The sequence below is a fragment of the Peromyscus californicus genome, unplaced genomic scaffold (assembly GCF_007827085.1).
Source record: "Peromyscus californicus insignis strain IS unplaced genomic scaffold, ASM782708v3 Scaffold_21__1_contigs__length_65335640, whole genome shotgun sequence".
In the NCBI taxonomy this organism is placed as follows: domain Eukaryota; kingdom Metazoa; phylum Chordata; class Mammalia; order Rodentia; family Cricetidae; genus Peromyscus; species Peromyscus californicus.
In genome coordinates this window covers 35,262,210-35,276,901 of record NW_026294514.1, presented here as the reverse complement: position 1 = coordinate 35,276,901, position 14,692 = coordinate 35,262,210, and the positions used below count along the sequence as shown (strand labels likewise).

Sequence of the window (14,692 nt, the reverse complement as noted above, 5' to 3'; positions counted from 1 at the left end):
AGTTCATTAATTAATTGAAGTCCTTTTTATATATATGGTTAGAGATCTTCAGTAAAATAGTACTTGACGAATGACTTACCTTTTGTCCTTTCAAACCAGGAGGACCCTGGGAAAGAAGCAATGCATTAATCACCAGAGGCCAAACAAATCTATACACTTGACCTTGTCTCCACTCCCTTATTTTGCCTGCTGGCCCCATAATATTCTTGCTACTGGCTTTCAACATGCTCACATCTCCACATTTCAACAGTTCAACAGTTTCTTCTTCGTCTTCTGCCTCCCTCCAATACAGACAAATCTCTCTTCCATCTTGTCTGCAAATTTACATCCTGTTCTTCTCCCACCTACTCCCTAGTTCCATATATGCCCCCCAGCTCCTTCCTGCCATGGAAACACTGCTTTCCAAGGTCAGCAATGACTTCATGTCGTTGGCTAAGACCACAACATCAGTCCTTTTATTTCTAGACTTTTTGGTGGCACCGGGCTGCCCCACCCCATCCTTCACTGAAATACATCTTTCCCGGGGCTTCTATTCTGTGCTCTTCCTGGTTTTCTCCCCACTATTGGGGCCTTTTCTTCTTTTCCTGCTCATTCCCCTTGATTTAGAAGTTACGTGCTGGAGTAAAGTCTGACCTCCATATCGCTGCTCTCTTTGCTCTCTCTGAATTACTAGAAGCTTGACTCACATCCTCTCCTCCAGTCAGTCGGCTTATTATATATCTTTATGTAGATGCATCAAAAATAAAACAAAGCCTTAATGTCTAAACTTGATCTCATAACCCACCCTTCCTTCTTCCTTCCTCCCTCCCTCCCTCCTTGCCCGCCCCCTCTTTCCAGTGTCTGATAATGTCTCAGCCTTCCCAATGTCATGCGAGGTTTGTGTGCATGGCCCATGGAATAGACTACTTTCATCCATAATTTATGTCCGTGATGTGGAGTTAGGGATGCAAACTTACTGGGAGCCCTGAATAGCCTGGTGTCCCCGGAATGCCTGGGAATCCTTGTTCACCCTAGAAGACATGGAAAGTTTGTCAGAATTCTTAGTTGTGCTAGAACAGCCCATGAGGATAGCTATCCCCTAGTTGCCCCTCCAACCCAGCCATGACAAATCTAGGCAAACCAATTCAAATTCCTGATGGCTACTGCTCAGAAGGCTGAGGGCCAGAAACCCATTATCTTAGTTGACAATAAGATCAGGGTCTACTGCTTCTCAAATTGTGCATAAATGGCAGCCTAATTGTGCCAAGAACTTTTTAATTGCTGCTTCTTGGAACTTTAGTAATTAGTTTGCTCGTGGCCACCATTCTAGGGGAGGGGAGGGCTCAGTTAGGACACAAAGGAGGCAAGTGGGCCCTGCAAAGCTCAGGCTTTCCTTTCCAGATGCTAACTTTGTACTCAAAGCTTTAGTCTCTGATTGATGTCTACAACCTCTGACGTGAGTAAGTCATTGAGTGTCTGTGGGAACCTTGGGAAAACTCTGTTGAAACCATACATAAGGAGAAATGCAGCAGTTCCTACTTGAAATCATGCTGTTGGGTCTGATGGAAGGAATGTTTCTAGAAAGTCCATTGCCCTCTCACCACAGCTTCTTCTTGACTTACTCGTTCAGCAATGCTCTCATTAATTATCTGTGCAGGCGGGACGTACCTTAGAACCATTGCATCCTGGTAAACCAGCCAGCCCATGAGGCCCAGGGCGGCCTGGGATGCCCTAGAAAGAGAACAAGATTCACTGACAAAGACAGAGGCAGCTCCACAAGGCTCAGGACCCTGCAAAAAAGTCAGGACTCAAGGGAAATGACAGATGATTTGAAATGGCTGTTAGTTAGAAATGGTTGCTTAAATGTTTACGCAGCAATCTTAATTGTAGTTTTTTAAAAAAATTTCATTTAAATATCACAGCAAACAAAACATGCTAACTAAGATAAAGATGTCGGATGAGCTGTGGCTATTTTAGATAAAAATCTAGAAAACAGAAAATGGGGTCACATGACATGCTGTTCTAAGTGAGAGAGAAAGGGAGGGAAGAGGAAAGGAACCAACACAGAAGTGAACGAGGTCATTGTTCTCTGCTACAAACAGGGTCGTCCTATTTTGTTCTATGGCCTCTACCCAGTTCTGCTCGTGTGTCACACAAGTCCACACTCTGCCATGCTCAGTCCTAGGGTGTATTTTCTTCTTGTAAAGAGTGTGTCAGACATGTTTCCTTGTGTGATTATTTTAACATTTTCATTAAGATGAGCGTGTGAGCAGGAGCACTCACACATACACACATATATACAAATGTACTCATACACGCACACACACATACATATATACATATATACACAGAGATACATAAAAATATACATACATACATACACATATTACACATACACACATATACAAATGTATACACACATACATGCACACATACACACACACACAAACATAATACATATACAAACATACACGCATGCACTCACGCAAGTGCGTTTGTCATTACTTACTGGAAGTCCAGGAGGACCTGAAAATCCTGGTAATCCAGTTATCCCCTAAACATAAGTAAAAGAGGAGGGGGTAGAGAGAAAAACAGTTAAAAATGTTCATCCTATAAACATAAAATTATTTGCCAATTCAATGATCATTTTTTTGCTGCTGTGTATTGAGTATATCAAAAAGTGATTAGAAAAAACACACAAAAAGGCCTGACAGACCTTTGTCCATCTGGCCTTTACCCAGCCTTTAGATTTCTGTTTTGTTTGGTGAGGGTCATTCTTGCTGTGTGCAGCCTAGACTGATCTCAAACGTACCCTCTACATATCCCAGGCTGCTTTGAGTTCATGACTTTCTGTCCCTGCCTCCCATCTACAGACCTGGTGTGTGTGTGTGTGTGTGTGTGTGTGTGTGTGTGTCTGCCTGTCTGTCTGCCTGTCTGTCTGTGTCTCTGTGTGCCTGTGTGTGTAGTCCTATGACGCATGTGCACAGCACACTTGTGGCGGTCAGAGGACGACTTTTGGGGAGTTTTTTCTGCTTCTTCACCTTGCTGAGGCTGGGCCTCTCGGTATTTCTGCCATGCTGCACACTCCAAGCTAGCCAGCCGACTGTCCCGTAACCGCCTTCTGTTTGGATATGAGTGCTGGGATTGTGCACTACTGAATCTGGCTTTTTGTTTTTTTAAAAATAAAGTGGGTTCCCGGTATTGAACGCAGATCATCAGGCCTGCTTCACAGGCACTTTCCCCTGTGGAAAGTTTTATCTTATAAAACTCTTAAGAGGGAGTGGTCATGGTTGCTTGGGCTGTGGGGGATTCTTTTTTGTTTGTTCTTGGAGACAAGGGCTCACTCTATAAGCTAGTCTGGGAATATTACTAGGCAGTCCAACCTTGAACTTACAGCAATCCTCCTGCCTCAGCCTCCTGAGTGCTTGAGGTTGTAGATGTGAGTCACCACACCTGGCTGGAATTCATATTTAAGGTGTATTTTATGTGTAGTAAAATGTTTACGTGAAAAGCATATATATATATCCTTCTTCCCTCCCTTCTTCCCTTGAGTCTTGCTATGCAGCTCACGCTGTCTCAAACTCCCAATCCTCCTGCCTTTGCACCAGAGTGGTGGGATGCGAGGCATGCATGGCCATGGCTGCTGTACCCAGGACCACTTCATCATCACTCCTCCCTCTCACAGGAACAACATCTTCATCTCTCTAGAAAGTTTCTCTTGAGCCCTTTCCCCATCAGTGCACATCTGTCCCTGAGGTGGAGACTCTTATTTTGGTCTCAGCCAGTGGATTTGTTTTCCTGTTCTCCAACTCCATCGGTGGAGCCACACACGATGTCCTTCCTCCTCTCTGACATGTGAATAACAGTTGCGTCAGAAGAAGAGTGTTCAACCAACAATCAGAACGGATGGGTGGGACTACTAACCCTGATGCCTTTGGGGCCAGTGAGTCCTGGAAGTCCTAGAGAGCCCTAGATCCAAGTGGAAAGAGGAGAAGTCAGTACAGCAAAAAAACGATTCGGTGGATTGACACCTACACACCCAAGGCCCTAGGTTTGTCTCCTCAGTGAGCAGTTGTGCTCTTGTGATTATTACACTGTTGATTAAATTTGATCTCTTGCTGCTTCCAACCAAGTACCAATCAGAATGGACACACAAAACTGCATTTAAACCCTTGTTACTCAAAAGTAGGATCAGGGACCAAGGACCAGTGACTTGGCCTCAACCTGGGAGCTTGCCCTAAGTACAAATGGCTCAAACAGCCCCAGCCCTTTTCCTCCTCCCAGGCATATTGATTGAGAATCCCCATTTCAACAGGGTTCTGTTGGACTTCTCCTGTACGGACTGGAAAGCACTGTGAGCCTGCAAAAGACCTGGCAGCCGCTGCGATCTGATAAGGAAGGACACCATGGTTCCAACAGCAAAGGAGACCAGCGGCAGCCAGCAAGTCTGTGCAGGAGAAACACTTCCTAACGAAATGTGCCTGCCATGTAGGAGTAGATAAATAACAGTGAGGACTGCCCGCACCACAGACGATGTTGCTCCCAAGCGCATACTGAATCTCTGCTGGAGGCCCCCTTTCATAGCGAATAACCTTAAATGGAGAATATTTTAACTAAGCCATTTGCTGTGAGAGCAGCATCGTCAAAAAGCTGTTTCCATCATTCCAGAGCATTTCAGGTTTCTTCTCTTTTTTTTTTTTTTTTTTTTTTTGAGAAAGGGATGTTACATAGTCTTCTGAGACTGAACCGTCAAGGCCAAAGTTAGCCGTTCCCTTCTGAGGTGGAATTCCTGGGTGCAAGGTCATGTTCAAGGTTGTATCTCCTGCTTCCCCCCCCCCCCCCCCCCCCCCCCCCCCGTGGGAGCTGTTTTGTGTTATTCAGAGGGCAGAAAAGAAGACAGATTTGCAGGTTTTACTTTCCTGTAGTAAATCTTCTTGTGCAGAAAATAACACTGAGGAAGGAAGCTTATAAAACCTGAAAAATATTTTGGCAAGATTTTAATGTTCTCTGGTTGTTTGCCTTTGGTCAAGTTCTCCTTCGGGGCTGTATGGTCCTATAAGCTATGCTTGAAAATAAGATCTCATGACGTGACGGGCATTTTCTGGGTTAGTTTAACGGAATATTTGCACATCATGCAATCCACAGGAAGCACCATGGAGCTAACAACTCTGGTTGCCAATGGTATTCGTAAAGGGGTGCTGAAGGCAAGTGAGCAGAGTGGGGTATAGAGAATGAACTAAGAAAGGAGTTCTTGGCTAATCTACCTGCAGGCCTCACACATCAAAAATCCTTTTACCAGTGAAGCGAAGGGAAATGCAAGTCCAAGCCCTGAAAGGAGTCAATGGGATGGCCAGTCAGAGTTTTAAAAGGGTGCGTGTGTGTGTGTGTGTGTGTGTGTGTGTGTGTGTGTGTGTGTGTGTGTGTGCACATTATGTACATATGTATGTGGAAGCCAGATTTGGCATTTGGTGTCTTCCTCTACCGTTCTCCATCTTATGCTTTCAAACAGAGTCTCTCACTGAACTGAGAGTCTGTTGGTTCAGTTAGGCTGGCCAGCCAGTGAGCTCCTTTATAACAAAGTGGTAAACAAAAAGGATTCCTTGAGTGCTGTGTATGCAGCACAGGGTCAATGTGAGGAATAAATGAAATTCAGGAAGGAATAATTGGGCCACGGCTTGGCATGGAGTAAATACATCATTTAAGTGTTCTAGGTATTATTCTGATAAATATGTCAATACAGTATGGAATTTTGAAAGGCTCCACGAAGATCAATGACAATGATCTTTTATTGGTTACTAGTTTACAGATTGCTGGAGGCCGGTAGTCAGGGGACTTTGTATGTCTGATAGCTCCAGATAATCTCTAGATAATGTCCCCAGTAGGAAGGGACGGCCAGCAGACCGAGTGGTCCACAGTTATTTAGTAAATCCTCTCAGGTATTTATTGAAACAAGGCCCTTTGTGGATCACAGTCTTTAGGATAAAGATGCGTGACAAGTGTGAAGGGTAGCGGGCTCTGTGACAGACCTTGGAAGCCTGATGCTCAACAGACTCCCCTCCCCAAAGGAAGAGGTGGATGGGGAGAAAGAAAGAGAATCAGGGATAGGGAACTTCCAAAACCAAAGGCAGACAGATGTCTCTAGACCCACTCAATTTGAATCGAAGCAGAGGTTCATGTCAAGTAGAGACACAAAAACACCCTTGCAGTGGCCGTTTGGAGGTCGCTGGGGGAGGTTTGCAGGAATAAGTTTTCAGGGGAGGAAGCCAAAGATAAAATGTCACTGGTGAAGGGGAGAAGAGCAGGTGATCGACAGGTACCACATGAACTATTTCTTCAAGAACCTGACCTGCAGAAAAGACAAGGAGAGGATGACAATCCCTCGATTAGGGTACCTAAAGAATCCAGATGACGGTGTATGCCAGTATAGAAAAGTATTTGCATGTTTCAGCACTAAAAGAGAAGGGCCAGCATCAAAAGCATAGTTCAAAGGTCCTTATAAAGGATGTGCTCCTGGACTAAGGTCATGATGGGAATCCCTGTGGTCAGGGCACAGGTAGAGGGACAGATCTTCAGGGAAGGAGGAAAAGACTTATCCTCCCATGTAAGACCAGCTTGGCCAGATTCACGGGTAGGAACTACAGGGGGTCTGGGTGGGTAGGAATGCTATTCTGGAAGCTCAGCTAAGACAGGAAATGAAGAATTGGTTTTTCACCCACCAGGTGTCTAAGATGGGGAATTGTCTTCAGGGCCTCAGTGGCCTATGTGGTGGGCATGAAGATGGGTTAGGTGGGCAGAGGGTTCACCAAGCTGGCAGGGTGACATACCTTAGGTCCCTGTGGTCCAGGCAAGCCTTCAGGACCTGGAAATCCTTTCTGGCCAGGAAAACCAGGGGGCCCAGGATAGCCTTTCTCCCCCTGTTAAAACCGAAATGAAACAAGAAGCAAGGGGCAATTAGCCAGCAAAACATTCTGCCTCACCACAACCTTCTCTTTGTGACATTCTTCCCTTGGATCAAGGAGTCAATAGTTAGCACTCAGCTCCCAGGAAAGCCACCATCTAGTAACACATGCCCACAGGCTTCAGAGTGATGCTCATGTCCTTGTAGACATTAACTTTTCCCAGATGGTAAGCCTACTACTCGGGATAGAGGTTAGAGGGAAAGGGACCAAAAGACAGTACGGTTAGAAAATTAAGGTTAGTGGAGTGTGTTTATTAAGGTGTGGAGACGGTGAGGATGAGGTGGAAGACCATGGTTTTGAGGTCTTAGTAATGACGGAATGAAAATAGAATGCCGTGGAGGTACCCACTTGAGAGATGGTTTTGTTGCACAGGAATGAGTCCCCCAGTCAGCTGTTTCCATAGGAACTGCAGGAGAGGTGTCAAGGGCAGCAGACTGCAAAGTGTGAGCCAAATGATCTGATAGGTGGAGTTAGATGATGCTATGGGGAAGTGCCCGGTAAAGGTGAGGAAAATAGAGTTTGGCCAACAAAAGCCTTCCCATGAATGTGAATACCGAGGAATAGTCTTTAGCAGTCAAGGCCACTAGTTAAGTTGGTCAGTTTTGTTACAGTTGGCAAATGCGATAAATAAGTAAATAAAGCCACAGGAAAGATCAAAAGTCTGCTACTTTACACTGGTGTTCAGGCAAGCACACCCAATAAACCAGAGAAAGAAGTGGATTTGCTAGACCCTTCTCACAGCTCAGTTACTTTCACCCGTTTTCAGACTGCATCGTGCATACAGCTGCGACTCAGTAGATGCCTGAATGCAAGTTCAAGAACAAAGGGAGTGCATTCCAGAGCAAATGTGAACATTCATAGCTTCCTGGGGGAGGGGGGGCTAGTACAAGTGAATTATAGACATAATATCTATAAATAAAGCAATTATTATAGTTAGCATATAGTTATACATAAACTGTCATCAAATGAGCTAAAATGTGCTTTCTTTGGAATATTCCTTTAATAGTTACCCTTCAATATTGTTGAACAATTAATGAATGTCTCCGAGGAAGGATTTTGTAAACAAACAAAAGTACTTTAGCTCTGCCCCTGTCTTAATTGTCATAAATTGCGAGTTAATGGAGCGAGCTGATGAGATTTCACAGCATTCTTTTTTCTTTGAATTCTGCAATGGAGCTTTGATTTTTTTTTTCCCTTGACTGGAGTGCTGCTGCTGGAAGTTGCCACCAGGGGGCGGTCTTGTTCCAGTGCTGCAGCAACGCATCTGTGGGTTTCAATGTTTATATCGAAGCGAGAGAATCAAGTTGCTTTAATTTCTTCTCTCATGTTTATCAACATCATAAATATAGTGTATGCTAGGGAGGCTTCTTAAAATGTTATTTTTCTGCCAACTTGCTACTTATTCAGCCGAGAGAGTTACAGTGTAACTGCCAGTATTTACACAAGGGAGCCAGAGCAGCCCAAGCTTCCTAGAAGGCTTTCAACATTGTTTAAGGTTAATAGTTATATACAATTACTTTAAACGTGGATTTAGGGGACTCCATAACATAGTGATGATTTCCGTTACAGAAGGGCAAAGCGTGACAGACTCAAGGCATCTCCAGTGTGAAGAGGCAGCGGGAAGTTCTGTTCTTACCTTTTCCCCTTTGGTCCCCATGCAGAAGCACTGGCCCTTGCCTTTGCAGATGCAGCCCTGGAAAGAGCAAGAGAGGACAACCTAGTTTATGTTCTTTGAACCTTGGACACTTAAACTCATGATGCACGTGACACTGGCAATTCATTAATAAAAATGTGAGGGAGCCCACAGAGGTTTCCTAGTGAGATCTGAGCTTGCTTTACCAGGAGGGCTGCTGATTGGACCATGGCCCTGGGTACCAGGTGTTTGGAAAGGTCTGCACTTGGCTGTATCTAGTAAGGGAAAGGTCCTTTGCCTCGTCCTGTGGCATTGTTATAAAAAGCCCTTTTGAATAATGTTCTGGGCTGTTGAGTATTGACCCAGGTCCTGCCGAAGTTATCCTGTGTTAACTGTCTTTCTTCTTCTCAACAAGGGCTCTCTTTCTAACTAATATTTCTTATCCCTCCCTCCTCAAAAGTACCCTGGAAAAAGTGGGAGTGGGTTTCCCACAAAAATGAATAAAAAAAATCATAGAAGTGTCAAATGACATAGAAGGGTCATTTTTTTTGTTTTGTTTTTTGTGTTTTTTCGAGACAGGGTTTCCCTGTGTAGCTGGAACTCACTTGGTAGCCCAGGCTGGCCTCGAACTCCTGGCTCTGCCTCCCGAGTGCTGGGATTAAAGGCATGCGCCACCACCGCCCAGCTCATTTTTTTTTTTTTAAATTGGACTTAGGAAGTCAGGCAGTTTGTGGAAAAGGCAAAGTCTGTTATTCCTCTCTCTTTTCCCACAATAGTAAAAAGTTGAACTGTATGAAACTGCCATTGCTGTAGGTGGAGAGTGGCCTAACTTTAGCATATTCTTAGGTTCAGCAGAAAGTGTGTGTGTGTTTGTACCTGTCTCTCCTGTGTGCAACATATCTCATATATCATGACTGAGTACATAACATTTTCCACAGGTGATTCCAAGCTGAAATAAGAATTCGGATTCTCTGAAATAATAATCAAGACTGGTATAAGAATGTCGATGTTCACTGTGTGTTTTGAGAACGTTCAGTCACTATGTTGAGATCAGAATGCTCTTTCTTATGTCAAGAATGGAAGATACAGCACTGAGCTAGGGAAATTCTATCCTATCTAGTCACGTTGACAAATCTACAAATTTAGCCCTTAGAAATTATGTACAAATCAACTCTAAAAAATAATACTCACCTACAGGAAAAGCAAGGAGAAAAATAGTTAAAAGTGGTAGATTTGGTATGTACTTTGACATAAATGATATGTTCTATGGTCATATATGAACCTTGCCCTTTTTGTTTCCTTTAGTTAATACTAACTGAAAAATTAGTTTGCTTCTATAGAAAAATGGTTGATAATTGATAATACCAATTGGTAATTGATAATCTAACAAGTCTAGGAGACTGGTAGGTAAATTGCAAAGAAAACAGGGAATTCTATTTGTGTAACTGAAAAGAAAAAACGTCTCAAAACATAATTAACTGAATGTATTTCCTGAGGTGATGATAGGAGGCTTTTCTGCCATTCACAGAGGTGAGTGGGTGATGATTTTCACTCTTCCCACCCTCACCCCATTCATAAACATTGTGATTTTTATGAATGGGAAGTATCTGACTGAGGCACTGATAGTCTCCCTGAGTTTTGGTTATTTGATATTCTCAGAAGACCAGGTCTTTGCTGTTTTCCTCAAAGGTGTCTTGATTATCTCAATCTTGCCTTTCTAGATTTTTAACTGTCTACATTCATGACAGTCATGTGTTTAATGACACTCTTATTAGCAATGGGTTCCCTGAACATCCGTGTCATCTCATCTCTGCCCCATGACTAACTGAATCAGAAACTTTGGGGCCAGCTCCCAGGAATCTGTTTCATGAAGGCCTCTTGTTGGTCACGATTCCTTTCTCACAGATGAGAACCCCCCATTTCTGAGTGAACTTGACATAAGTATGCATGTAGTTCCCTAGCCATTGTCCTCAAGTAGAGTACGCAAGGAGTTCCCAAGCCACTGTCCTTAATAGATAGCAAGAAGCTCTGCCTCTCACAAGCCATGGACACCTGGACCCTGAGCATCTGGTCCAGGAGAGGGAGGGTATATTGAACACCCCTCTAATCTACAGAATATTAAATGGGGTCACAGGGCAGGCTTAATTCAGTTTTGTTTTGTTTACTTTTATCTATCTGTCTAGCCATTTCTCTGTCTCTGTCTCTGTCTCCATCTCTCTCTATCTCTCACATCATCTATTTTGAGTAACAGTTGTGTTCAGCCTCCATTCCCTTCCAGCCAGAGTTTGAGCGAGCACATCCTTGCTGATCTCCTTTAGTGTAGGCCACATTTCCTCTCCTACCAAGCCCCGTGGAACTTTGTAGTTACATGTTTAATGTACATTCCCCCCGATGGCTGCATGTCCCAAAGAGAAGGAGCTGCCCATGTTGTTCATGTTAAGTCCTATTTGTGCTGTATCTCCTGAACAAATGCTGTGCTGATGGGATGGAAGTTTATGGTTCACCCTGAACTTGGATTTTTAAAGCACAGGCGTGTGGGAGCCCAGTTGGGAGACCTGCTCCCACATTTTACCCCAGGGTACTCTTGAGGAGTGAAGGATAAGAGATTTAGATAGAAGGATAGAGGGGAGAGAAACAGATAGAAACACAGGATAGCCTCGGGAAGGCCTGGATCATTATCCACCAGCCCTCTCTGTCTCTTCTGAAGGGTCTTTTATAGGACTGCCAAGGGGTGGAGCAAAAGACCTCCCCCTAGCACAGCCAAGTGCAAACCCCTTCCAATTGCCAGGTGACCATGCACATGGTCAAGCAATCCTCTAAAGCAGCCCTGCTGGGTAAAGCAAGCTCAGCTCTCACTAGAAACTTCTGTGGCCTCCACCCAGGAGTCAGATGGCTATTGTGGGGCTACTGTGATTGAGGAGACAAAAAGTGAAGTCAGAGCCTTTGACTATTTTAACATATTAAAACCCACGCAAACTGAATTATTTGTTAGTTGTTTGGACTGAAAAAATTTTGGAAAAACATTAAGCCCTCCTGAGAATTGAAAAGCAGTACAATAAAGTGATATAATGTCTCATTTAAGCTCAGCAGCTGTTGGTATAATCCCTCACTCCATTTCCCCGTCTCTGTTGTTCTTTCCCTCTTTCTTTCTTTACTTCTATGTGCGCGTACACACACATATACACACACAGACACACACAGACACATGCATACACACATAGGCACATGAACACACACACAGACACACATGCATACAGACACACTAATACACACATACACACACAGACACACACAGACACATGCATACACACACAGGCATATGAACACACACACAGACACACATGCATACACAGACACATGAATACACACACATAAAGCCACACACACACAGACACACACACACACACACACACACACACACACACACACACACACACACACCTAATAACTCAAAAGTAGATTGCATGCAGGCTGACATGTGACCTCCAAACGAGCATATGTTTTTATCTGTTTTTAGCATTAAAATTAAGAAACCCAAATGGATATCATTTTAGCTTTCTTGTTTATTAGAGGGTCATAGTTTTATTTAAGGTCCTTAATGATGGTAGAAAATTAAAAGCTGTTTAATGACTAGCAAATCTTTGATTTTATAGTAGAAATTTCATCACTTAAAAAGCATTTCTATGTATTTGTGTGTATGCATATGTATGCTACATGGGTGTGGGTATCTTCAGAGGCCAGAAAAGTTGCCAAAAGTTGGAGTTACAGGTGGTTCTGAGAGTTGAACTTGGGTTCCCCTGGAGAACAGCAAGTGCTCTGAACTACTGAACCATCTCTCCAGACCCAAGATTTAATCTCAATTGATGTGTTTTTTCTAACTTTTAAAAAGCCATTTCAGGCACATCTTTTGGAAAAGCAACCTTCAACAACAAGAATTGTTATATAAATAATATTAATGATAATTATTATTGTTTTGTTGCAGTGTTGTGGATGGCACTAGATTCTTGAGTATTCTAGATGACGTTCCTACCCCTGAGCCATGCCTCCAGCCCTTCAATTTTATTTTTATTAAATATTTCAATCCTGTTTGTCATAAAAGTACATTTGTACCCACTCCTTTAATCAAGTTTTCCCTCCACATTTAATTAACTTACTCCATTACAATCCTATGTGCTACAGGCAGAAATTAGTGTAGGAATAACCAATTTTTGGCAATCCGAAAACCTACAGATGGGTATGCACTATGCTAGGGGGCAAGCCCGGGTGTCAGTTGACCTGCTGCCTAGAAGAAGGTACACAGAGTCTGATCTTTCTGGGTGCCAACTCAATGGACAGGCTTTTCGAGGGGGCACACTGCATGTACCCTCTCTTCACACGCCTGTCCCATTCTTGTGCGCTTGCGTCTGTGTAGTCGATGTGGCTCCTCAGCGAGGCCCACGGGTGTCTCTTTCTACCTGGGTTAGCAGAACTATTCCAGAACCAGTCAGACAGTCAGGGTGTGGCCTGTCTGTATGTCTGAACAGTCCTGCTGGCTGAGACTTCAGAATCCATTCCGTGACAAGCAGCCTACAAGTAGGTCCTCCACCTGACCGGATGAACTCAGCATTACAGTGAGGGTAGCTCTCCGGCAGCCGTTCAGAGGCCTGTGTGACGGTGTAGAGCCTGGCATGGGACCTCACGAAGTAAGCCCCCCCCCCCACCCCCCCCCCCCCCCCCCCCCCCCCCCCCCCCCCCCCCCCCCCCCCCCCCCCCGCCGGGGATGATCTTGTATGCAAGACATAAATTCTTTTCATTTTGGCCTTTTCCCTTAAAGACAATCTAAGCTTTGCAAATACATTTCAATCAGTCAGTCATTAGATTACTCGACTAAGTGATGCTGAGGCTGTGGTTAAACCTTTTGCATTCATTTTGACGGACCCTTTTCTGAAACATCACAACCATTTTAATGGATACACCCCATTAATTACTATTCAGAAATTAACTCCCTTAAAAAGCGGCATGGCCAACAGCTATCATTAAGCCAACTCCACTGATGACTATTTCAGAAAGCTGCCCAAGGTTATGAGACTTTAGCACATTTGAATATTAAGTAATTCGCCTAGGGGGAATCATTCTTTTAATGAGCGCATTCATTTTTTTTATGACCTCAGATGCAAGATAAACATCCACTGTAGAGAATCTAAAAGATTTAGAACTTTGGTGACCACATGCCCAGTACATGTGGCCTACTGTATATCCTGTGGGTCATCTGTGCAGGTTCTAACTAGAGTTTTGGGTCAATTGCTGAAGGCTTCCTGATTGTCTCACTTACAGAGGAAGGCATAAAGATTTGTCTTGTGGCATGTAGCAGTTGATAAAAGAAGAGGCCCCGAATAAGTAAGTGAGCAAGGAAAGGCATATGGGAGGGTTTGGAGAGAGAAAAGTAAAAGGGGGGATGACACCATTATGTTATAACTTCAAAAAAGAAAAGAAAAAAGATTTGTCTTCTGGTGGTTTGCAGAGGATTAGGGATCAGTCAAAGGCGGCTTGCAGATGGCTATGCACTCAGGAAGAACTCAGGCATTGGGGACTTCCCCTCTCTGTTCAGTACAAGACTGTTTGCCAAAGGACAGCCATGTGACTGTCTGGTCTTATCTTCAGTCAGTGTAAACTAGCTATGTTCCCCCCAGACATTTCCTCCTGAGTTTATCCAATGCCAGAGAACTGGCCTGTACTTCCAGAATAAGAATGAGACTGAAAATTCTTTGTTAATTCCACAACTGAATCACAGTGTCTGTTACCAGTAGCTTTAGAGGACACCTAGTATGTTAGTTGACTAGTTGAGTGTTATTTGTACATGGGCACAGACACTATAACATTTTACTTACTTAATGACACACTCATTAGAAATATCAGTGGTATATTTGATGCCCATAATGATAGGTGCCAAGTTGCACAGATGCTATACAAGTGGCAATTACTTCTCAGCTGCTGCCCAGGCAGCCTGGACAGTCTTTGTCTCAATCCCACAGCATTCAAGCATCACCCATACATCACTAAACTTAGCAAGCATTTGATGCTGCAGAGATGATTCAGTGGTTTCTAACTGCATGCTGCTCTTCCAGAGGACTTGAATTTGGCT

General features: G+C 43.8%; 1 protein-coding gene across 1 annotated transcript in view; it reads right to left on the bottom strand.

Annotated features, from left to right (window-relative positions):
* Positions 1-14,692, bottom strand: part of Col4a3 (collagen type IV alpha 3 chain) — a 128,676-nt gene that overhangs the window by 66,563 nt on the left and 47,421 nt on the right. The window contains exons 2-8 of the mRNA XM_052750024.1: positions 8,575-8,631; positions 6,804-6,893; positions 3,904-3,948; positions 2,489-2,533; positions 1,648-1,710; positions 957-1,010; positions 80-106 (exon numbers count right to left, since the gene is read on the bottom strand). Coding sequence (XP_052605984.1) covers positions 80-106; positions 957-1,010; positions 1,648-1,710; positions 2,489-2,533; positions 3,904-3,948; positions 6,804-6,893; positions 8,575-8,631 — 381 coding nt within the window. The remainder of the gene's footprint in view (positions 1-79; positions 107-956; positions 1,011-1,647; positions 1,711-2,488; positions 2,534-3,903; positions 3,949-6,803; positions 6,894-8,574; positions 8,632-14,692) is intronic.